This window comes from Catharus ustulatus, chromosome 8 (assembly GCF_009819885.2).
Source record: "Catharus ustulatus isolate bCatUst1 chromosome 8, bCatUst1.pri.v2, whole genome shotgun sequence".
NCBI classification, from domain to species: Eukaryota; Metazoa; Chordata; class Aves; order Passeriformes; family Turdidae; genus Catharus; species Catharus ustulatus.
Window position 1 is genome coordinate 21,668,889 of NC_046228.1, and position 25,311 is coordinate 21,694,199.

At 40.0% G+C, this 25,311-nt stretch overlaps 2 protein-coding genes across 2 annotated transcripts; one reads left to right on the plus strand and one right to left on the minus strand.

Moving 5' to 3' along the window:
- Positions 1-2,048: 2,048 nt before the first annotated feature.
- Positions 2,049-3,967, minus strand: LOC116999599 (dual specificity protein phosphatase 13-like). Its single transcript, XM_033066439.1, has 3 exons — positions 3,804-3,967; positions 3,291-3,508; positions 2,049-2,254 (listed from the first exon to the last, which is right to left on the minus strand). The coding sequence occupies exons 1-3, from the start codon at positions 3,962-3,964 to the stop codon at positions 2,055-2,057; spliced, it is 579 nt and encodes a 192-aa protein (XP_032922330.1). The 5' UTR covers positions 3,965-3,967; the 3' UTR covers positions 2,049-2,054.
- A 6,402-nt stretch (positions 3,968-10,369) lies between these two features.
- On the plus strand, positions 10,370-23,737 carry SAMD8 (sterile alpha motif domain containing 8). The gene is made up of 7 exons (XM_033066116.1): positions 10,370-10,432; positions 11,696-11,845; positions 18,138-18,735; positions 20,514-20,609; positions 21,280-21,397; positions 22,056-22,206; positions 23,094-23,737. Exons 3-7 carry the CDS (start codon positions 18,170-18,172, stop codon positions 23,396-23,398), a joined length of 1,236 nt encoding a protein of 411 aa, XP_032922007.1. The 5' UTR covers positions 10,370-10,432; positions 11,696-11,845; positions 18,138-18,169; the 3' UTR covers positions 23,399-23,737.
- The last annotated feature ends 1,574 nt before the right edge of the window (positions 23,738-25,311 follow it).

Genomic DNA, 25,311 nt, shown 5'->3' on the forward strand with positions numbered 1-25,311 from the left:
CTGACTCTACAGAATAAAAACAATTCTGTGATTTGACAGTGCCCTTGAAAAAAAGTTTCTACCTAATTCATTCCCTCCACCAAGGTAAGTAAGTCATGCTTACAAGATCTCTACCATGCCATTGGTGGCATAGATGCCCTACTGACTCAGCTTCACTCTGTGCTCTTCCCTTCTCTGCCCCTGGTGAAACAATACTCTCCCAGGATGAGCAGTATCTTCAAGAGCAGGTACTAATTTACAACAGGAGCAGCTTTCACAGCTGTGGCTTTGTAGGACAGATGCTCAGAGGCATGCAGAACATTATCCTGATGGGGGGATTCCATTAATCTTGCTCACATGTGTCTAATTTTGCCCAGCCTAAAGCCATTAAGATGCATTATTTCACTCACATGAATTTTAGAATTTTCAGTGCTGTGTCTTCAAAAGATTTCCAGACTAAAACCTACTGTAAAGTGAATGAAGTATAAATTACAATGAAATATTAAGTCATACAAATCCCTATTAATTTTAATGGAGAACTTCAAAGCAAACAAAGCTCCTCCCCCACCACTCTGCTGCTGTGTGAGGTATAAAGATTGTCCTAGCACTGTTGGGTTTTAAACGTGATTTCCTATTTGATCTTTTCACACAACAATGTCTTACCTTTTTCTCATCAGTGGAGCTCTTTCATAAGGTTTGGGAAAATCTCAACAGTCAAACTGATGTCTGACAGGATCTTAAATATGCTTATTTTGCAAAGCACTTGTGTACGGTGAAATAGGGAGAGATTTCTACATTCCCATAAATGCTAGGCAGATCAGCATTCATGTCATAACCTCTCCAAGAATTAAGTAGGAAATGTGGTGTGGAAAGGAAGAGGTTCAACTCACAAGTCACCATTATATTAGTCTTCTAATAACCTTGCAGGTCTCCTTCAGTAGAGAATAAAATTATCAGAACTGATGCTTCAAATGTAAACATGCATGCAGAAATGTATTTACTTAATCTGGCAGGGAATCTTTATAAGGTCAAGTAATCAATAAATCCAACCAGCATCAAAGGGCAAAACCAAATTTGATTATCACTTCATGGTTCACCACAAGGTAACAAGCTAATTTTCAGGCAGAGTGGTAGCATGAATTTCAAATGCTGTTGCTGTATTAAAAATCACATTGGTTTAAGTACTGATTAACTGGTGACAGGAAAAGTGACATCCTCAAAACAGCTTAAAACTAATTTGCATCAATTAGGCCAAGCCACTGATGTAAGCTCAGTGTCTACCTGATATTAAACCACGGCTGATCCAAAGCCACTGACACAGAATTGATTTGGGATAATTTGGAATGCAAGCAAACTGATGAGTCCAACTTACAAAAGGCTTTGAAGACTTGACATATTCTCTTTAATGTCCTCAATATACTACATTATATAAATTATCTTTTCAAAAACATATTTAATAAGAAAAGACGTGGGGTTTGCTGATTGACCCAGGCTGCAGAAGCATCACAAACATTTATTCTGATGGTGTGGGTCTTGTGGCTGTCACAGCTTTCTATAACACCACAGACCAGCAAAAGAGGAAGGTTTCTGTAGGAGTGTCTGGGCTCTCAAGAAACTGCCTTTCTCTCATCATCAGGCCTGAAACACAAAATTTTTCTTAGGAGAACATGCATGTGAGAACTGTAACCAAACTGAGAAAGATGATTATGTTACACTCCCAAGTAAAAGGGACTCAAACATCCTTTACAGCTAGATGCAAATACTAAACTTGCCTTTGACATGAGCAGAAACCAGGGACAAACTTTGTCTGTCTTAACCACTTCAGTGGATTCATTGAGTAGCACCACTCAAGGCACAGTTTCACCCTATGCAGTGGTTACAGTACTGCTGCTGGCTTGGCTGGTTTTGGAGGGACTGAGATATCAGAATTAATGCATTTACAATTCTGTTGGCCTTTTATTTTGATGCATCATTTTCTTCATTTTTGTTATGTGCACTGATTATGGGAAGTTGTGTAAGCACAGTGGCTCTGAAGGGTGAAATTCAGTGAAGTGAATGTTTATAGGGTTGCCTGTTCAGCAGTCCTTCCTTTGTCGTAGCTGAACATCCAGGTTTCGCAGGTGCTTCAGAAAACCACGATTGGGTGAAATCCATCGATGCTCCTTCACTGTCTTGATGGCTTCAACTAATGGGAGGTGGTGATTTATCATGAGATATGCTAGGACTAGAGAGGCTGATCTGCTTACTCCAACTGCACAATGTACCAATATTTTGGCTGGTAAAAAAAACAAAACACAACCATCAAGAGAAGCAGTACAGTGAATGAAGTTTAATTTAAATATTTTTCTTACTCTTCTGATAGATCACATGAACAGCTAACAGTTAAGTTTAATTTGCCATTGTTACACTCACTTGTATGAGAAATTCCATGAGACCTCAACCTGATCTCAGAAACACTGGTAAATCAAAGAAAACCCTCTTAGAGTAATGAAGCTGTTCTGTTTTGACCATGAGGAAAAAAACACCCATTAGTTTCAGCAGGCTTGCTTATGCAAGGAAGAATGTTAAAATCTGGCCTGAATGGATGGCACAGACACATTAGCCACCAAGAAAAATGACTGGCCTAGTACTAATGCATAATAAGGCAATTTGATGCAACTGTAATTCTATTTTGAAGTCAGAACTTGTGATACAGAGACAGCTCCATTAATACAGTTTACTCAGGCTAAGAAATGGTCTTTTATGTAAAACATGTTAATTTGTATTTTATTGCACCACTGCCAAGAAGCTCAGTTTCTTGTAGAACTTACTGTAAATCTCCTTGGGTGAATCTTTTTGGAGCCACAGCCTTGCAAGCCCTATTCTCATCCTATTTCCTGTTTCTCGCAAGAAACTCATCTGCAATATATGAACCTCTTCATACAGTTGGTGATTGTGAAAATCAGGATATTTGTCTTTTTATTCACTTGTTCTTGCAATAAGATGGTCTCAAAAGGGGGTGTCCATTTCAAATGTATGTTTTTGCTTCTCCCTTTTTGAATGAGCTTTACCTTCCAAATAATTTTCTCTCTCCTTGCCTTCCTAGTCTCTTTCCTGCACAGTTCATCTGTTTTGTCACATCAGCTTTTTGGGACCTAGTCAGAGCTACATCCACATACACAGCACTCCCTTCTCCTGCCACCCACTGAGCAGGTGACCAGCACCTGCCAGGACACCATGTAGTGATTTGTCCACTGCTGAGCTTTGTGGAGCCAACCTGTTACGTGAGGCTGCTGACTTGCATCAAAATGAGACCAACAATAATTTCATACCTCCTGGCGTGTTCAAGGCATTGTGGATAAATTGTGCAGCAGAGAAAAAGAACTGGCTGATATCAAAGCTTGGCAGGTCGTGGGCTGGTACACCATAATAATCAATGGTTGCTCCATAAAAATCCTGGCCTCCATGGCTGTATGCTGTGCCATGGGCAGCATTTAAAACATGGGTCACACCCATCTTCCACAAAACAAATCTATTGTGCGCTGTTACTCTAAGGAAAAGACAAAGACAAGTCAAGATTGGTGCAGTGATATTCACAGAGCAGAAGCACTGAGATTGCATCTCCCAAACCACTGCTGGAACATCAGGAGCATCAGCCCATGCATTGCTTCTAAGGGTTAATCGAGAAGGGAGTACCAGCTTAGTCATAATTTTATCTCGGAAATCCCGCTGTCTGCTGCGTGCAAACGACAGCAATTAGCAAAACTATAAGCTGTCTAAAGCTGCACCCATGAGGCATACTAACAGAAGGTGTGGCAGAGGTGTGTCCATAAAGCTGTACTTACAGGTCCCCTAAGAAGAGATTAGGCCAAACTTCATCAACGTGGTTGCAAGAGGGCCGCCCAGTGCTCAGCAGCTGCTCGATTTCCTTGAGGGAGGGGACATCCTCCGGGCATGTCCCAGCCTCTTCAGAGTCCGGGGTGTCCGGCGCCTCTGCCGCAGACATGCCGAGATCAGGGCGGGAGCCAGCGCCGCTGCGAGCCGGGCCGGCTGCGATGGGCTGGGGCAGCTGCGGGCACCCAGCCGTGCCCGCCCGGCGCTGGCCGCTGCCCCACCGCCACAGCCGCTCCAAACAGGTGCAGCTACCAAACTGGGCATTGCTGGGTCCTTCCTGGCTCCACTCTGCTTCTCTGGGCTCTCTCCAGAGCCGCGCTGCTCTGCCCCACAGCAGCCTTGGTGCCGGGGATGTCACACATGTCACACATGTCAGCCGCATGTCACACAGCCTCTGCCCGCAGAACACGCACTGACACTGGCCCGGACTGTCTCCAGCCGTGTCTTCGACACAGCTGTGGCAGTCAGTGAGATCTGAGCATTCATCACTAGCATTTAAAGCCTGATAAAGGAAAAATAGCAACCTGTCCCAGTAACAATTTGTCGTTCAGTCTGAGGTGCTTAAAACATAGCAGTGAAAGGGGCAAAAATCCTACCAGGAGGTTGAACACCAAGTGGATGATGATGATCCCTTGCCTGTCTCTGATCATCTAGGGAAATTTATTTATTGAAGCTACTGGCTTTTTCACCAAATGGAATTATCTGACATAACTGTACTTTATATTTTTAATATTTTCTATTGCAGTCCTTCACTGGGTTAATACAGTCCACCTGCCACATATTGCATGATACCTCCGTCTGTTGAAAAGGTAACAAAAGGAGTATAATGGTTGTCAGGTGAAACTTGTAAGCCACTGAATTAGTTTATACAGGAAGGTCTGGCGAGTCATAAATTGGAGACCTACAATATCAAATTATAATATTAGTGGGTCTTTTCAAGTATAGCAATACCCATTGCTTCTGCAAGATGATTCCTAGCAGGGGGCTGCACAATTGTCAGTGGTGGAACTACAAGGCAGAACAAATGAAAAGTGATTCTTTTCCTCAATAAGCCTGGCAATCCAGGAGAGAAGATGACCCAAGAGGAGAAGCTTGCTACCAAGAGTTTCCCCTGTAGAAAAAAAGGTCACAAATGGATGGTCTGGTCTGAGGCACTTTTATTCCATGTGCATTGATATACTATGATAGATTTGCTTTAGTTTATAAAGAGACATATCATGGACATTCCAAGCTGGCCATTAAAGAGTGGAGTAATTAACTGGTCTTAGAGGAGTACTGAGTGAGAGATCATCATAATACAATGCAATACTTTCCAGCATCAGAGGACAAACGTCAGATGCAACAAGAGAAAAGTGGCTTTGTATAGACTATTTCATGAAGCCAAAATTACTTATATTCTGTGGTATTTAGGGAAGAAACTGTTTAAAAGCTTCCGGTGTACAAAGAGACGTTACTTCCCACTGCCATATATGTTCTGACCTAAAAGGTGAAAAAAGGGAAACTACAAATAACAGTGCTGCAGTGCTTATTTAGAGGGGGTAGTGGGACAGGCAGCCAGGCTCTGCTGTGGTGAGGCAACCTGCTGGCCAGGCCCAGCAGAGGAGAGGACTGGAAAAATGGCTGAAGTTATATTTCAAGCTCTATGTATACGCCCTTAATACATTACCTTGTTTTCGTTTTGTTCTTGAGTTTGTTGTTTCAGTAAACTAGTGCGCTTTAAGCTGATTGATGTGTGCCCATGAATCAGGAAAAGTGACTGAGCAGGTTAAGTTGTCCAATTTAGTTTACTTTTCTCAGGTTTCTGGGTGGAGACTCAAGGTGAGGCTTTACTATCAGGTTTTTATAAATGTAATCCCAGCCCATTTGTTGCTAATCAAGTTCTGTGAAAAAGATGAAACTCATGTTTAAGTCTAGCCCTTTTCAGCTGTAAAACTTAATTGGCCTCTCCACCAATTGCAATGGCTAAGAATTCATCAACTGCAATGACTAAGAATTCAAAGTTCATCTGTGGTAGGAAAGGTGACAAAGAGAAAAACACGAACTCTAGCAAAATGATCCCCAAGTCCTGTGTGCCTTGAACATTTGTATGCATACATCTATCTGCTTCAAAACTCTGCCTCTCCACACCCAACATCTTCTAAACATTTAATAGTGTGGAAATGTGGCTTTGGCAAAGCTGTGTCAGTGACCTTTTTTTAGCCAGGAGTTGCCTTTGAAACGGATGAGAGGGAGAGATCTGGCTTTCAGATGGATTTGCCTCTCTACATGCTTCTTTTCTGCCCCTTTTAACACCTACTGAGAAAGGATATAGAAAGCAACAGACTGATACATGGCAACACTGAATATAGGCAAGTTTGTTCAGGAGGAACTTTCTCAGATTCCAAGCATTTGGAGGTTCTCCCTGCTGTTTGAATGCTGGGCAGCTCTAAACCAAATATTTCTGTGTCATTATATATGAACATTAAACAGCTGCTGCTTTAGCTGAAATTAATGCATGTTTAGTCTTGGAACATGCAACAGAAGGCATTCTAACCAGACTACGCCTTTGTGATTGCTTAGAAGGTAGTACTTGGTACAATAATCTAAATCAAACAGTCCCTGGCTAATAATGTATTAAGTGGCAAAAGTGTAAATTGCCATGGAGTGCTCTAGTAGCACATGGCATGGCATTGCCTGAAAAATTTGCAGCAGTTGAAAACAGGAAATTAATGGTGGCTCTTCTATTTCTTCCCTTGAAAATACTCATATCAGTTCTGATGCCACGGTATCTCTCTACTGAGAAAAGAGCCAAAATCAGACTCCTTTCACATATCCTGAAAGAAGGCAGCATTTAAAGTGAAAATGGTACAGCACGACAGTTCAGTTAGGTAGGATTTTATAGATACAGTATCTCCAGCTAAAAAAGGGTTCTCATTTCACTCATTAGCCTGTTTTCAGGATTTGATTTTTGGGATGGTTAACTACTGAAAAAGAATAGAAGTATTTGAACTCTGGTACATTTTGGGCAATGCTAAGTGAATAAGTGAGACAGGGTTTTCTGGTGCTCTACAACAATGTATTTTTAACACATGGAACAATTTTGTCTAGTGAGCACATGGAGTTTATTATTTTTCTTTTTTCCTTAATTATCCACTTCTAAGAAGCTTGTTTTCAGTCTTAAAAATTATTATGGTTCACTAATTTGATTAGTCCTTAGGCATTCAATCTCTTCTTCTTCCATTACAGAATTAAGACATTTGAAGATAAAATAGATGCGTGAAAGTACACATATCTGACTGACCTAAGTATGCTTCAACTGAAGTACAGAGATTGTGAAGAAATTATAAGGCAGGAATTGATCTATAGAAAAATGAGATTACCAGGAACCTCACTCCAAACCCAGAAAAAGAAAAAAAATTGTTTAAATCAGTTAGCATTTCTAGTGAAAGATACATCCCTTGCCATGTATTCTTTGCTGAATAAGAATTTTCAGAAGCAATTAATTCTCTGTTCAGCTGAGGCCCTTTTTTTCCTGTGTTGGGCCTTAACATCTGAGATAGATTATTTCAAATTATTAAATGCTAACAGTATTACTTAATGACAGTGTTTTTTAAAAAAGTCCATTACATTAACACATCTCATTTTCCTTTGCTCTATAATATATTGTAACTTGAGCTAGTTGGGAATTTTCAATATAAATTTCCTTTCTTTTATTGCATTAAGTGTCAGCCTGAACATTAAATCAATATCACTATGTGAATTGAATAAATTGTTTTCAATCTAAAGATGCATCAGTGTTATTACACATTTTAAATACTTTTTTTCCCTTGGCAGTCCACAGTTGTTTTAAAAATATCTGTAGCATATAATTTGTCATAAATTCTCAAACTGACTTGTCAGCACTGGCACTGCCTGTCAAACTTACATCAATGCCTTCATGTCACATGGCATGAAGTGACATAACTCAAAGTGATGGAATGAGGTTTATTGGAAATTTCTATTAAATAAAGCACCCACTATTTAGATAATTCACCCTTTTAAAGCACATAAAATGTTAGCAAGGAGAAGTAGTTTTCCGTTTTGAAGTACAACGACTAAGCAGCTATTAGATATCTGTTACAAATTTTAAATTATGCTCTATTACTTTTCTGTGCAAGCTTATTTAGTAATTTTCAAAATATTTGCTAGATGATGAAATTAGACAGAGCAGAAAAATGCCATTAGCAGTGATAACTTGAGATAGAAACTGACCATCAAGCCTTTTTCCAGTGCTGAAGTTCACAGAATCAGAGATTCATTAGGGTTGGAAGTGATCTCTGGAGATCATCCAGTCCAACATCCCTGCCACGGCACGGTCACCTAGAGCAGGTGACATAGGAACCATTCAAGTGCATTTGGAATGCCTCCAGAGGAGACTCCATGCTCTCCCTGGGCAGCCTGTTCCAGTGCTCTTCCAACCTCAACATAAAGATGCTCTTCCTCACGTTGAGGTGGAACTTCTTGTGTCTTTGCTTATGGCCATGACTCCTTGTCCTGTCACTGGGCAAATTGCTTCTGAAAACCAGCCCAGCAACCTCCGCAGCCAGGCCCAGGGTGCTCTCCACTGTGTATGTATCTGTCTGTCTTCTTCACCTTTGCTCTGGATGCTCGCTTGGCCAGGGGTTCCCTGCATGGAAATCTGTTGCTGGAATAACACACCTTAGTGCCTGTAAACTTCAGATAGTCCTGGATTAACATGCATGTCTAAATACAGCTTATTACCCAACACAGACTTCTGAAGTCTGGAGACTGAATTTGGAATTTAATTTTTAGGTGGATTGCTGGTTTTGCTACAGTTTAGGGAAACAGGGTTAGGAAACGTCTGCTTCCATTTTAGTTTCCTTCCTGGAATCTGATGACCTGGTAGACCCTAGTGCATGTTTATATGTAAAATAAAACAACAAAGCCGTAGCAATCTGAACAAAGCAGCAGTTTCCTGGTAGCTCCCATGAAAAGAATGAGATCCCAAAGGGTGAGTTAGCTTCAGGACATGTGCTTAAGTTTGTCACAGTGACCTATTCTATGATGAGACAGCTCTGCAGCTGGCTAGGGTCATTTTTGCAGCAATTTTTAATTTTAATTTGTGCTTATTTTTACATTTTTGGTTTAAACCAGTGGTTCAGTTACAAGCTATGTATTGTAAATTGTACCGACTTGGCACTTGGAAGTGTGCAAAAAGTTGTGATTCACTGGCAGTTGGTGAAGAAGAATTCATGTTAAAAACAGTAGAGAAGCACAAAATCTTGTTTAACTTAGTTGCCTTGCTTTCCTGTAATTTTGTTTTCCTTATCAGATTAATGCTGGGGGGTTTCGCACATAAGTATGTGGACCTAGAGTAAGCAAAATGATCTCAACTTTCAAGCTTTATTAACTGATCCATTATAAACAGGAAGACAAGGTCCATTTGCTTTTTTCAGATTTATGTGTATGTGTTCTACAGCTTGTCACTGATGAATTCAGATTTATTAGTTTTTCGTCTAGTACCTTAAAGGCAAAGAAGGGAAACACTCAGGACTGAAATTGCACTTGATTCCTACATTGTTTGCAGATGTTGCTAAACTGGCAAAGAAAGTGGAACACACCCTCCAACTGCAGCAACTCATTCTGGGAAACTACAGATGATTTAGTGTAAAAAACAAAAGCAGGACGGAACAAACTACATAGAGATAGGCATCTCTGAACCAGTATCAAGGCTTGTAGAAAGGAGCAGATGTTCTCACGGCTTCTGAGAGATGCGCTTCCCAGTTTCTCTTCTGAATATCAGATAGATAGACAGTCCATTACGATTGAGATAGTACGAGAGAGCATGTTTGCATAGGACTGCTCGATGACTCGACAACTCAGCTTTGAAGAATTTTGAAATGCAAAATTTTCTTGTTTCACTATAGTAGCATGTAAGCTTTTATTTCAGTTGAAGCTACAACTTAGACTTTTCTTGAACCTCATAGTAATTACATCATCAACAAAACAAATTCTGACTGTTCTGGCTGCTACCCCAGACAGTTATTGTCCAAAATAAATTTATTTCGGAAGCAATTTGCTTCTAATTTGTCTGTCTCCTATCTCCTCCATTTTTATTTTTGTAGGGTAAGGAGCTCCCAAAGTTACGGTGCCTTGCTGAAGCTTTCACAAGTCATGTGTGCTGTTCACATCTGTGCTTTGGATGAGCGCTGACAACCAGTTTCATTCTTTCTATAACAGACAACAGTGAAGAACAATGGTGCAAATGAAATGTTTTGTAACGACTGCCTGATACGAGGCCTGACAGTATGAGGGACCTGTGCGTTTCCTGTGTTTATTGGTGCTTTGAGTCGAAGGATGGGAGTAGCCGCTGATGCACGGACTCCAAGCCCCTCGCCCGGCTCCAAGCCCCTCCTGGCAGGGGCCCCGTCCTCGCTCCCCGTCCCGCCCCTTCCGCCGGCGCTGCCGCCGCCGCTTCCGGACGGGGGATGGGGGGTGGCGGTGGCCGCGGCCGCCGCCGAGCAGAGGCACGGGCAGCGGCAGCGGCAGGGCGCGGAGGAGCCGCCGGAGCCGGCGCGGCGGCACCGCCGCTCGGCGCCAGGTGAGGCGGGGCGAGCTGCGGGGCCCTGCCCGGGAGGCCCTTCCATCCCGGGGACCCTTCCATCCCGGGGACCCTTCCTTCCTTCCTTCCCGCGGGGCCGCCCCGCAGCTGGGAGCCCGCCGGATCCGCGCCGCTGCCCCCGCTGCGGCGGGAGCCCCCGGGTGCGGGCGGGTCTCGGGGGGAAGGGGCTGTGCTGGAGGAGAACAGCTTCTCGTGCCGGAGTAGACGAGCCTCCTGTGCTGTGTGTCCGCGCTGAGATCCGCTCCGCTGTAATTACCGGGCCCGCCCGGCCCGGCACATCGCCCGGCCCGGAGCCCCGGCTGAGCGCCGCGGCGGTGTTGGGGCTGAGGGGTCAGCCCTGGTACCCGGCTCTCAGCCCTGATGCCCGGCTCTCTCTCAGCCCTGGTACCCGGCTCTCAGCCCTGATGCCCGGCTCTCAGCCCTGATGCCCGGCTGTGCCGCTTTCGGGCTGAACTTTGTCAGCCTCGGCCGGAGAGCCGTGTGTCGGTGTGGGACGGGCACCGGGCTGGCGGCGGGGCTCGGGGTCTGCGGGCACTGTGCGCTTTGCTGTGGGACCGGGGGCACAGGGAATCTGTGGTGTCTGATCCCCTCCTCAGCCTCCACAGCAAACTGATCGTTCCTGGTAAAGATGCTTTGTGTCGGTCTTGCAGGCAGATAACCAAACGGTTGTACCTGGTCCTAATAGATATTCTTACTACTTTTGTCAATAAAATAGGTATGTTTTCTGAGGACAGAGTGTTCGGTTTTGAATAAAAATGCTGTTGAGTGTGTAGGATTTGATTATTAAAAAGGCAACATGGAACAGTGCTGTTACTGGTTTGCATGTGTGCTCTTCGAGTTTCAGGGTTAAATGGTGGAGTCTGCCTGCGGGGGAGAGTGTCTGTGCAAGTTTAGGGCCAGAGTGTAAGGAAGTTAAACTACTGGAACTGTTACCCACTCAGTCTCTTCAATCTGTATTACTGATGCGTTATGTGGCCTCGGACCATTCACTTAGTCATTGATCATTGCTATTAAAAACCCCCACCACTTCTAAAAGGTAGATTTTTCCAGTTAATGGAAGAGGCAAATGAGAGGTAGTGTTAACATTTGTAGTTAGTTGAAGTGGTCTCACGGTTTTGTGTTTGAGGCTTCAGTTTGCAAAATTAATTTTATAAAAATTTTCTATGTGCAACACTCATTATTGTGTTGTAAGATGACTTGATGGAGGATTCCACTTGGCTAAAGTCTGCTCTGTCTCCCCAGAGCTCCCTCGTGCAGCTGGACACGGTGTCTGTGCCACCACAGAGCAGCTGATCATGCTGTGCTCTGGAGTGGCAAGAACTCAGAAGACGTTTCCTGGTATTTAAGTGCCCCTCCTGTTTGGTAGGGGGTGTCTCTTGCTGGATATCAGAGGTAAGGAAATGCCTGTGTCTTTTTCTTCCTTTTGCTTTCTGTGATGTAGAAGAAAGGTGGATTAGCCTGTAGGATTAGTGTGAAGTGATTTTTATACCAAGTGAAAGCAACTTTGGGAAGTTTTGTAAGTTTTTGTTGTGTAAGTACTGCTTAGATGTGAAGTAAATATTCTGTAGATTTGTAAAGCACAAAAAAAATTTAAATTATCTTGTTTGCTTTTCTATGTGATATTGTTTTTGTTGGCTGGTTGGGGTTTTATTTTAGTAGGATACTATTAAAATACAGGTTGGCCTGGGAATTGTAATCTTTTGGGTTCTGTAGTATTGCTTTTCTTTGTACAGACCTTGCTTTTGCAGTCCATTTAGCTGGTTGAGATCCACTAACCATATTACATTGTGTATGTTTGTTTGATAATCAGATCCTTTTAGATGTTTTTTATTTCTTACTTTATTAATGCCTCTAAAATGAGGAAGGCTATTAGATTTTCACTAGACCAGAAAGATCAGATTGTAAATGGTTGTGGAGAAAAAGATGATGAAACACAGTTTCACTTCAGATATTGTTCTGCTATTCATTTGGATGGAGAGTTGGTTCAGGTCTTCCCCTATTTCCATTGTAAGATGAGGGTGTGGGAAGAAAAGGGGAGAAAGAAACTTGAGTTGCTACTCCTAAGTTGTATAGGGATAAAGAGCAGCCAACATTCTGTTACAGGAGGGATATGCTACTTGGAGCCAGAAGAAAAATACTCGATGTGTGATATTTAGCATGTAAAATGTTCAAGAGCTTAGTCAAATACTAACGAAATACTGTAGAATGGCATCCTAAGATAAGTGGTAGAGCACTTGATCAGTTGTTTCAAAATCACTTGTGTGTGCCTTGAATTATGGCAGTAGGATAAAAATATGTTTTGTTAGCTGGTTAGTAGATTAGGAGTTGAGCTGCTTTTAGTGTTCACTTGAGTGTAGTACAACCTGTTTAACTTAATGAGGTGTAAGAGTGAGGGAACAGTATTCTGTTCATTTTGATGCAATATGTAACTGTACTTGATGGTTCTTAAGACAAACATGTTTAGCTTCCAGGACTTTCTGTAGTCACTGCTGTCAGTCTTGCATGGAGGTGTCTCAACAGAAAGACTCTGCTGAGAATATAGAGCTAATATTTGATCCACAAGCTACATTTCAATAATTAATTCTCAAAAAGCTCATCTTCCTTGATGGCATAAAACCTAAGACTAAACTAGTGTTACTTTGAGATTTCTTATCTTACCTTCATGCATAGCACTAAGACCTTTGAGTGCAGTTAAGCTGCTGCTGATCATCTCACTTATGATACCAAAGTCCCTAATTAGAGCTCAATGCAAGTTTTACAACGATATTTATGCATTTGAAATTATTGTAGTCTTGCTTCAGGAAAATGCCATTTTTTGTCTCATGATGGGTATTGTGCTGTGTTTGATCAATTTTATATGTAGTATGGTAGCCATTGTATTTAAAAACTCTTGAAAAATCATGTATTGTTTTTGCGTGTGTTGTTTTTGTCCTCCTGCTTACAAGATTGCAAGTGTATTATATGTATCTGGTGGCATTTAGAAGGTAAGGGCTAAGTCACTGTATGTTATATGGCAGTGAAATCTTTGGTGCTATCTGCTTTAAATAAGCACTGAAGAATTTAGTTTCCAGGAAGAACAGGTGACAAGCTTCTCATGTAAGTCAGAGTCAGCAGAGTAGCTGAGCCTTGTGCTGCATAACAAGGCAGTGCTGTGTGTTCTTTTCCCAGCACAGCATTGCTAAGTTGGTGTGTGACAGTAGCCTTATTATTGCAGGCTGGCTCAGTACATGTTTTTGTGTAGCTTTTTTGTGCTGGGGAACCAAGCCTTGTCCACATGGGTGAAGTAGCAGCCTTTGCAGGGAACAGCCTCTCCCCTAAGGTGTGGGACTAAGCCAACCGACCCAGCAAAGGGGGGCTGAGTTGGAATGGCCTGTATTCAAACTGCAGCTTGAAACCTTCACACAGAAATGTAGGTTTACTCACTTGAGATCTGATCATTCTTCAGCATCCTTCCTAAAATTCCTCTCAAGGATGGTGGGAATTGAATCTAGGGGAAAAAATCAAGGAGCAAGGCTCTCCCAGGTACCTGAGGGCAGGTGGTAAAGCAATAATGTGCTAGTAGAGATTTTGCATGTGTGTCCTAAATAAACAGAACCACTCAGCACTCTGTTAACTGCTGCAGACCTAAGTAGGTTGTTTAACGCTTCATCTATGACTCTGCTCTAATCAAGTTTGCAACCCAATGTTACTGTGATATTAATGCTATTTTTCCTTGGCTAGAGTAGTGATAAGCAGATTCAACTTCCCACATATCTACCTCAATATACAGTCTCAAAGTCTGTAAGCTAGGAAAGTTAGGGAGGGAATTAATGCTTGACTGGCAGCAATAGAATCATGGACAATCATGTTGAGGGAGGTTAATTTTCTCTATATATACATCTAGGAAATTTTGCTGTCAGATAGGGTATGCTCAGCATCTCAGGGGCATCTTATTTCTTAAAATACCACAACCAAATTGTAGGAATGTTAATGGCTCACAAAGTAATGTTTCTCTTTAAAAAAAAAAATACTTAGACATATGCAGTTCATATGCATTTGTATTCATGCTGTTAATTGACAGACTGGTGCAAGAAAATGGGACACACAGTACATATTGTTGACAAGCTTGCTAAGTGTTAAGTCACAGTACCAGGAAAATAATCAACTAACTAGCTACAGACATTGCTGATGTCAGGTGAAAAGTATATTTTGCCCTCTGACGCTTAAGTCTGTGCTTGCTTTGTGTTACTCATGTGTGTTATTCATCATTAAATAATGTTACCCATTATTTGGTTTCAGTGATAAAACTCATAACATGGAAGGCAAAGTAGTTACCAGAGCTGTTTCCTATCAGAAGACAGGTGCAGTTATCTATGGGACTTGGCCTCTGCTGCATTATTCTTACATAGCAATCTAGTGGTGTGAAAGTTATGCAGCATTCTTCAGCTTCAAAAATTAACAGGAGCAGTTGCACACAGGGATCTGTACTGTATTCCAGGTTTTACAATTATTAGGGAAAGTGCCTTTTACCTTTTAAACCACAAAAGTGTCACCAATTGAGTAGTCTGAAAGGCAAGGCAGTTTCAGGGTTTAAGAAGCTAGTTTATAATTAAAAATGAGGTTAACTGTTGCTTTTGGGATGCAGTATTTTAAATTTGTGTTTTGTGGTCGTTTCTTTGTCTTTTTCAGTTGGTTAAGCATCTTGTTGTTGACAGCATTTTGAAACAGAGCAGGTCCTATCAGTTAGGTCTTGAGGGATTAATGTAGACTTTCTCCCAGGTCCAGCCCACAGTGACCTTTGATGCGTGTGCTCATTCAGTGTTACAAGGTTACTTTTGTTGCACATTTGGTAAGGGTTGGTTTGTATTCCAGCAATGCCAGATGTAGGAAGACTAGGCTGCTGTTAGGCTATTTGACTTGTGACAAATGAATAGAATTCTCTTAGGGTAGGGACAGTTTCCTGCCTTTGTCCTCAGAAGTTGCTTTGGTTAGAAGACAATATCAGTAAGTTGAGTGTATTTGTGGTGGTGAGTTTGCATTCACTCTTTTTAGAAAACTTGTCATGATTACTATGTTATAAAACTCACTGTGATTAACAACTTTTTTTTTTCAGTATTTCATCTGTACTTAGTAAAGAAAGCTGGAAGTTCAGATAAGCAGCTCAAGTTTGTTTGTTTTTATTGGATGTTTTGGATTTAGTATAAGAACAGTGTTGATACACTCATGTTTTAGTTGTTGCTCAGTGATGCTGACCCTAAGTCAAGGAGTTTTTTGTTTCCCCTGCTCTGCCAGTGAGGAGGGGCAGAAGAAACTGGTAGAGACACAGCCAGGACAGCTGACCTGAACCTGGCCAAAGGAATATTCCATACCATGGAATGCCCTGCTTGGTATATATAAATGGAGGGGGGAAGTTGGCCAGAAGGCACTGACCACTGCTGGGGAACTGCCTGGACAAAGGTCAGCAGGTGCTGAGCAGTTGTAATGTGCACCACTGGTCTTTCTTGGGTGTTATTCTTCTCTCTTTTTGTTATTTCCACTGTTATTATCACTGTATTTTGCATTATTAAAGTGTTCCTATCTTAACCCCTTGGGTTTACCTTTTTAGAGTTCTGCCCTCCATCCCACTGCAAGGGGAGTGGGCCAGGGGCAGTGAGTGGGAGTGACTAAATTACTCTTATTGCCACCAGGGAGTAAACAGCAACCCTGGAGTAAAGTAAAAATATTTAGTACAAAACAGGTCAATTAACTGGTGATTAGTTGAAAATTGGAAAATTAAATGTCATAATTTATTTTATTAGCTGTGACCAAAATAATTATTACAGTTTCTTTTGAGCTACACTTTCAAAAATAGAAAGATAACATAAAAATGAGAAAATATATGGAGAAGAAAGCATTTAGTATATGCAGATATTCTAGTAGAGGTTTTTTAGGGTGGTGGTTTTTTGGGGGTTTTTTTGTAGGGTTTTTTTTTTTTTTTGGGCAACTATTTCAATCAAGGTATTAAAGCTTATATCCTTATTGACTGTATATGAGGTATTGAGAAATTTTAGCAATTAATTAAGTACATTTGTTATTATACAATCAACTCCTGAGAGAATGTCTTCAGAAGTATCATGCCCTTAATTATTTTAGGAGGGAAAAGTGTGATTTGTGTGGTCATTTTTCTTCTAAAATATTACTTTTGCACTGCTGGGAGATCTCATTTGGCAAATTGAATCTTCTCTGATACAGTATAAAATAGTTTGTAGTTCTGTTAGATGAAAGCCAGAAGAAAAAGTTGCATCCAATAATTATATTAAAAGCACAGTAGGTACTGTATCTCCTTAAAAAAATAAGTGAGAAGGAAAGAGGTTTGGTTTTGGAAGAGCTGTGCCCCTGAAGAAGATGCAGAACTGTGCTAAATATTCATGATGGGTTTGAGTACCAGTTTATTATAGACAGAAGCTAAATAATAGATTAAATACACTGTTTCCTTGCTTTCATTCTGAAACTCTTGAATGATGTATGTGGCAGTAGTGTATTGTACTGCCTTGTATGTTCTGAGATTTGGCGTGATTGAAGCATTTTAGTTAGACTGTTTTTTAGAGTACAAAAGAGCTGTGAAATTGTAGCTGTTTCTTAGATGGTAGCTGTACACGAGCCACCAAATATAAATTATGCACAAATCCATTCTCTACTGCTGTGGGTCTTCAATATTGCATAAACGTTTTAGTACTTCAACTTCACTGGTAGCCTTTCAAAGTTTTATCCTGTGTTCCACATAATATCCTGTGGTTAACTTTTTTCCTGGTTGTTGTTCTGGTGACTTGTCACCACCATGTGACTAAAACGTTGCTGAGCTGTCTGTCCTTCCTTCAAGCAATATTCTGGAGTCAGGAACACAATTATTGAGAAATCTCTATGAAGAGAATGCATCTCTTCTGGTTTCGGTGTGTTGCTATGTTATCTACTACCACATCAATTTTAAAAATGCTTTGAAGCTTAAGCTTAAGCCAGTGCTTCATTTCTAGTAATGTGATTTTTTAAAGATGAGCATTTTAAAGGATTCACAATTCAGTAAGTATCTTACCTTAATTACTGAGATCAAACACAGATAGAAATAGGATGGTTGTACCATCAACATACAACTAAGGTACTTCAGCTCAATAGTGTTGCAGATATATAGACTTAGATTTACTTGGAAGGAGTGGGATATTGTCATGTAATCAAAGCTTCAGTGTGTATTTTAAAACAGTGGGATGTATTGGACTGTATTGAAATGTATTGTTTCGGCTTTAATTCAGTTTTGTGCGTTTGCTGGCTGCACTTCCTGATGTAGTAGATGAAGTACACACAGTGGAAAAGTCTAATGATTAAACTGGTATTTAAAGAGTAGTATTTGATTTTCATTGCCTAATGTAATTAATAAACCAGGATTTATTTATTTATAGCAAAATTAGAACAGTGTACTGGGTACATCTAGAAAATATTCTACTTCTTGGAAAATTAAGATTTCTATTTAGTAGCAAATGAGATAATCTTAATTTAGTTTTTCTTGAATTAAAAAAGGCACTTTTAAAATTGCTTACCTTAAAAATTAGGTCTGTTTTTTAGCTATCTGTTATGTAAAATGTTTTGGGCTAATTAAGCATCTAAAATTGCACAGCAGCCACTGGCATTTCAGTACTCTGTGTTAAACTCTGTGTTGTCTCTCTGGGCTGTGCAGCAGGTCAGTGTGACTGGCGGATAAAGGGCAGGATGGCAGGCAATAACCAGCTTTGCATTCGCCGCTGGACTACCAAGAACGTAGCCAAGTGGCTGAAGGAAGAAGGCTTCTGTGAATACGTGGATCTTTTGTGCAACAGACACAGGCTAGATGGAATTACCCTGCTGACACTTACCGAGTATGACTTGCGATCCCCTCCTCTGGAAATCAAGATCTTGGGGGATATCAAGAGGCTGATGTTGTCCATCCGCAAACTGCAGAAGCAGCACATCGATGTCCTGGAAGAGCTGGGTTTCACCAGTGATGGTCATGCTGGCACAGTTGGTTCACTACAGGGGGCAGATTGGTTTTGTAATGGTGAAGTACCTCGGGACTATGATGGACCAATTACTGACTTGAATGGTGATCAGTATCAATATGCAAATGGAAAAAACAAACATGCCACACGCAGACTGGACCCAGAATACTGGAAGACAGTTTTAAGTTGTGTGTATGTCTTCATAGTGTTTGGCTTTACATCATTTGTTATGGTGATAGTACATGAGCGAGTACCTGACATGCAAACATATCCACCTCTGCCAGACATATTTCTAGATAGGTAAGAAATTTTCTTTCTAAACAAAATAGTAATGTGATGGTCAAAATATAGGCTGTCTTTTCTCTGTTTTCAAAGTTTCATGTGTTCTAGAAGAAAGTTTCGTATACTTTAGACGAAAGTTTGATGTGCTCTAGAAGATGCCTTTGCAAATTAGTAATAAAGGTCTAGTAAATCCTTCTGCTAAGATGGAAATGCAGATCAGTTAGATATAGATATTTAGTTGTAGGGGAAAATAGATTGAGCTGTTGTTCTACCTAGTTATATTTAGTTTTACATCCTTAACTCATTACAACACAGTAATTACTTTGTTCATCCACACATTTTAATAAAAAGCATAATGGTCAGCTGGCATAGATATGCAGCCATGTGCATTTTCTGAAATACAGTTCCTGCTATGAAGCTTAACATGTCTTGATATAGAAAAGACTTTGGATGAAGCAATATTTTGGTCTGTGAGTGAGCAAGGAAATTGGGAACAGCATTGGTACTGTATTTTTATTGTCTTCACACTGTCAGCTTGCTGAAGATGGTCTAGGGAAACTCTGAAGTAGAATGAAAAGACCAGCATCTCTTTTAAAAAGGTATTAAACCACTGTTGTGACTTATGCAGTACCTGTTCATTTTTTAAAGAAAATCTTTCACTTCAGGCAAAGAAGAGACACAATGGCAAAGGTTAAATTCTAGTCATTGACAGCAGATTTAATAGAGGATAAATGCTCCCTTTGAGAAAGTGCACTTGCACCATGGAGAACTTAACTGCCTAGAGAGTTTTAAAAGATGAGCTAAACTATTAAAAAGTTCAGCCTTTGTGATCTTCCCCTTCCTGCCAGTAATTTCCATTTTCATTAACAGCTTTCAAGAAGTCAGTGTGACTCTAATCTTTTGAGTAAGAATCCCCCATAAATTTATATATAATTCATCAAGGATGGACCACATCCATAGAGTGGAAGAGGAGAGAGAGAACAGGAGCTGTGGCATTACTGGATTTTGTTCCCAGGGTGCTACCATGGTGTTCAGTGCACAGGAGGATGGGGGAGGCCAGAAAGCAGCTCACGAAACAATGAGAGGGGATTACTACAAAGCTCGTGTTTGAGCAGTGCTTTGCTACCCCTGTGTGTCAGGGGGAGCACAAAACTACGAGGAGCAGCCTCTCTTGAAATCTGTTGATCTGTATTTTGGTGACTGAGGAGTGGAAATTGTTACTGGTGCCTTATGTGTGCAAGAAGGTTTTAGATCTTTTTACAGGGAAGGCTGAAAGATTTTCATACAGTGATTATCACTGAAGTTTTGAAAACAATTTTTATTTTCCCTGATACTTTTCTGTGCAGTTGTGCTTCATTACAAGTGTTTAAGGTTTTTGGCCTTGCAGCATTTAATTTATTGCATTGACAGGTCATTCTTGCAAGCATAAGCAGTGTAATTGACATGATGCAAGTTTTTGTCAGAATGAAAAAGGTTGTTGTGAAACAACAGTAGAGGAACACATCCTGTTAGTAAGTCATGTGTAAATTGAAAAAGCATACTGAAGATTTTCCATGACTTAGTTAATTCTGTGTAAACTGAAGCACATTATTAGGAAGGAGATGACATAACTGAATATATTTCAAATTCTATTTCATTCAGTCCAACAAAAGTATTTTTGGCTGTAGTTTATACTATTGTCAGATGAATGCAAATGAATTTTGAGGTTAGAATCTCATATGCCCTTCTTCTCAATACTGAGACTAGGAAAAAATTAGGCCTTTTTGTTAACTTTCTTGTTTCTTCCTTTTTTTTAGCGTCCCTAGGATACCATGGGCTTTTGCTATGACTGAAGTATGTGGTGTAATTCTTTGCTATATTTGGCTCCTGGTTCTTCTGCTTCACAAACACAGGTAGATTTTATAAAATACAAATTAACTGCAGAGAAAAGACCATAACAAGAATTTATGATGATTGTTTAAGAATTCTCATTCCGCAGGACTCTTGTCAACTCCTAGTATGTCTCTGTTAAAATGGATTAGGGAGTATTTAATCAAGAATGATGGCTTGTGAATTTTTCAAAGGAGTAATCTTCTTTTACTTCTCTACCATATTTATAAGTAATTTCCTTCAGAACATAGGTATTTCAGAGAGTTGTCAGTATATACACTCATGCTATAACAGTTTTGTGTATGAGAAAGTGCTACAAGAATGAATTACCACAGGATATCTGAGCCAGTCTGGCAGTTTGCTTTCACAGAGGGATAGAAAATGCTTTTGTGTTCATGTGTACTCTAAGTTATATTTTCATTGGTTCATTGATTTTTATCAGTTTGCCAACAGAAGGTAGGAGTGCCAAAGCTAGCACGAGAGTAGCTGCAGAGGTGGAGCTGTACCTTTTGGTGACAGTAAGCTTGCTACAATGTCTCACTCTGTCATGTTTTTACAGTACTATTTAATTAAAAAAAAAACTGTTGTGAAACTTGCAGTGATGATGGCAGGACTTAATGGGATTAAGTTGGGGTGAGGTGAAATGATTTTATCATAACTTCCCTGATCTCAGTTCCTGTGTACTTTTCCCAGATCTATCCTTCTGCGCAGGCTGTGCAGCCTCATGGGGACAGTATTTTTATTACGTTGCATTACAATGTTTGTTACCTCACTCTCCGTGCCAGGACAACACTTGCAGTGTACTGGAAAGGTAAAAACTTCAAATGCTCTAAATCACTGGCCAGTTTCCTTTTGTAAAAAAATACTTAAGAGATGATTACCATTGTTGCCACCATAGTGTTAGATGTGTGTTTTTTATGACAATCATGTTCTTACACCCTCTACAGAGGGAGCGAGTCAAAGAGGTGTGTGCACTTATACTTTCATGAAGAAAGACTGAAAGGGAAGTAATCGCTTCTTTGTCTTGTTGGTTGCATGGTTTTGGGAAAAAACCCAGCAAGCTATTATTATTTCACCCCTTCTCATAAGGGATATTCCTTAGAACATAGAAATTTATGGTTTCATCCTAACTTCTAGTTAGGAGAGGTTTGAGCTGAACAAATAGAAAGCTTGATAATGACACATTTGGGAGACTGAGCACTTTTAAAAAAAAAGGTGGCAGGCTCTATGGATAAATCACTTGCTCTAAATTCCAGTATTCATAAGAGGTGTGATGAATGCAATTAGTAATTGTTGTTAATGGGATTCATTGCCACAGTGAGATCCAAAGATGTGCTAACCTGCATTTTAATAAAAGACAACATGGTAAATGGTATTAAAGAAACATAGTGCAGTACAGCTAACTTTAGGGACATACTGTTTGGGAAGTGGGTTGGAACTTAGTAAAGGTTAATATCACTGTTTTTCAGTTGTATGGCAATGTTTGGGCAAAACTCCAGCGGGCATTTGCAATATGGAGTGGCTTTGGAATGACCCTGACTGGAGTACATACATGTGGAGATTATATGTTCAGTGGTCACACTGTCGTCCTGACCATGCTCAACTTCTTTGTCACAGAATGTGAGTACAGAGTGTCAATACTCAAATGTCCTTAAGAGTATGTACAGAGGTGTGAGAGTGTAAACATTTGAATGTCCTTAAGTATTAAGAATATCTGCTCCTTGACCTCCTCAGAAAGTTGAAATTGTAACATTTAAGCAAACAAATACAAATTCAGATTGCTGCGCTCTTTCTCAGGTTTGTGACAGTCAAGGCACAGTGAGGAAAGGAACACCACCTCATTGAATGGGGGGATGAATAAGGCACTTTGCAATGTGAGCCAAGAAATTAGAAAGGCTTTCTGGCTTGCTACTGGAGAATACTTAGGAAGATACTTAGGATTGTCTGTTACTGTTCCCTTCCCTAGGTGTCTGCCATGACTCCTATCAGCCAAAGTACCTGGCAAGGTTTCCACACATTTAGTAACATCCTTAAAGACAAACACCAGCCCCTGTAATGAGTGAGAATATATGAAACAGGAGTACCCTTCTGTAAACACCAGCAGTGATTTCATACATGTTACAGCAAGCAAAGAGAATTAGTTTGAGTTCAACTATGATATAATGACTGGAATAAGTAATGTAGCTTTCATTACATCTTCTTCCTTATAACATAGAAAAGACATGATTTTCATTAAAAGAAGTTGGTTGAACAAAGAATTCTGCTTTTCAGGATGCTAAACCATTTAAGGATGCTCCTGTTAATCCAGAAATGCATTTTCATGAACTGACAGCCATATATAACTTGCGTGGTTGCTTTTGTTGGATTTATTGGACCTGTATACAGTATTTCCGAATGAAGAGAGTAACTTCATCTCATTGCTGGATGAAAAATTTGTATAAAAACTTGGAATGTCTAGGCCTGCATTTTGAGACAGTTGAGGTTAATCACTTTCTGTTTTCTCCTAGACACACCAAGGAGCTGGAACTTCTTGCACACCTTGTCCTGGGTCCTGAATCTCTTTGGAATCTTCTTCATTTTGGCTGCACATGAACATTATTCTATAGATGTCTTCATTGCTTTTTACATCACTACAAGACTCTTTTTGTATTACCATACATTGGCTAATACTAGAGCATATCAACAGAGTAGGAGGGCAAGGATATGGTTTCCAATGTTTTCTTTTTTTGAATGCAATGTTAATGGTACTGTTCCCAATGAGTATTGCTGGCCCTTTTCAAAACCTGCTATTCTAAAAAGATTAATTGGTTGAAGACTCTGTGGGTCAGTTCAGGTTTTTATGAAGCATTATGACTAAGATCCTACAAGGGGGAAGTCAAATAACATTTTTCACTCCATGATCTCCTCCTTGCCTTGTTTCTTGGATTCTTAGCCATAAAATGGGCTTCCCATTCTTTACAGGGATGTGTTTTGTTTTCTCCTTGTGAAAATAGAAAACAATGCAGGGATGGGTAAAGGCTATCAGTGAAGCATGAATATAAACCAGAATACTGTTACCCTTGGTAAGGTTCTGTGTGAATGCTTTTGGAATATTAACCTCAAATATGTATTGAAGATAAGACACCCTTTACAGGTCCAGATAATTTTTGTTACCCAGCCTTTACATGTACTGACAAAATATTAGAACTTTATGAAGCCTTTCTTTGAAAGCAGTCATAAATGAAATTTTCAAAACAAACTGCGTATATTTAAAGATTGAGGAGGTCTGTGTCATAATGAAGGAAGCAGTATAGTTCTTTGCTGAGAGGGTCTCTTAGCTGTTAAATTACAAGTCTTGACAGTATAAATGGGCTGTATACAGGTTGCCAAAAATCAAAGTCTGCCTTGTGGTTATGCAGTGATGATATTTTTTTTAAGAGAATTTATTTAGTCCAGTCCATTGGTTGTCTGTATGGTTGTTCTAGCACTTGAAAGTTTTCCCTTTTGTGTTTAAATGAGTTCAAATAAGTGGAACATCCACTGAAAGTAAACTTAGCTTTAGTGAGTTTAAAGCCACAAAGTAACTTTTATGTGGTCTTAATTGCTTTATACCCAAAGCCATGCATGCTTTTCAGGGGCAGTTCTTTAACATTGGAAAAACAGAACAGTTGTCTTCGTGTATCTTACTGTCCTGTAAATGGATGGGAAAAATGCATGTAGTAACTCTTTCAGGAATAGTAATAATAGTGAGTATTGGAAATAGTGCTCATGTTGATGTATGTTTTAGCACTCTGGTGTCAACAATATGGTGAATATCTCTGGATATATATATGCATATATATTTGGTTATATATATAAACACACAGTATATGTTTTTCTAACAACTATGAAAAGAGGCTAGTTCTTAATTTGTTGCTCATTTACTACACTGAAAGATACTATGAACAGTTGAGTTTTTCTTGCTGAAAAAACCAAACCACAACCCACAACAAAACATCCCCCAAAACCTTAAACCACCACTCCGCGTCCATAATGCATGAGCAGGGTCACACAAGGGTTGGTGATTTCCTAAGCAGTGGATTATAAGGGGACAATACTAATGTTGTCTGTAGAGCCTTGAAATCAGATTTGTGCTAAATGAAAACTGATAGGTACAAGGTACAAGATCATAAAAATGGCATAGACCTTTTAATTTGATTATTGCAACTTTGGATGTGCAAATATAGTGTAAGTTAGCTTTGGAAAGTTACACAAAGCATTTCCAGCTTAGTACAAGCTGACTTAATGGGCATTATGTCCTTGTGTGTGCATGGAAATGAATCCATTTGGAATTTGCAAGGTTTTGTGTTTGGAGGCTTGTAACCTACTGTGGGTCACTCCTTGCTGTGTTGTGTCCCTTTTATAAACCTTGATTGTACTAACTTGACTACCTTACACTCTTCGTAGTATTAATTTTGTAACTTAATTTAGCTCCTGTTCCACAGAAGAATTATGCATCTTGGAGTATCTGCCAACTCTAATGAGCACATGTACACTGTACTATTCCAGAGATTTTTATATTTGTAACATTCCAATTTTTTAGCAAAATAGCAGGTTTAATACTATATTGTTCAATCTACCATAGCCTGATGGCTTTTGCCATCCAAATTGGGGGAGTATGCTTACACTTAAAAAAAAGGAGAAAATATTCTGAAATATTTAAAGACTTGCCGTTTGCTGCTCTTAACTTTCTGATTTCAGAAAGGC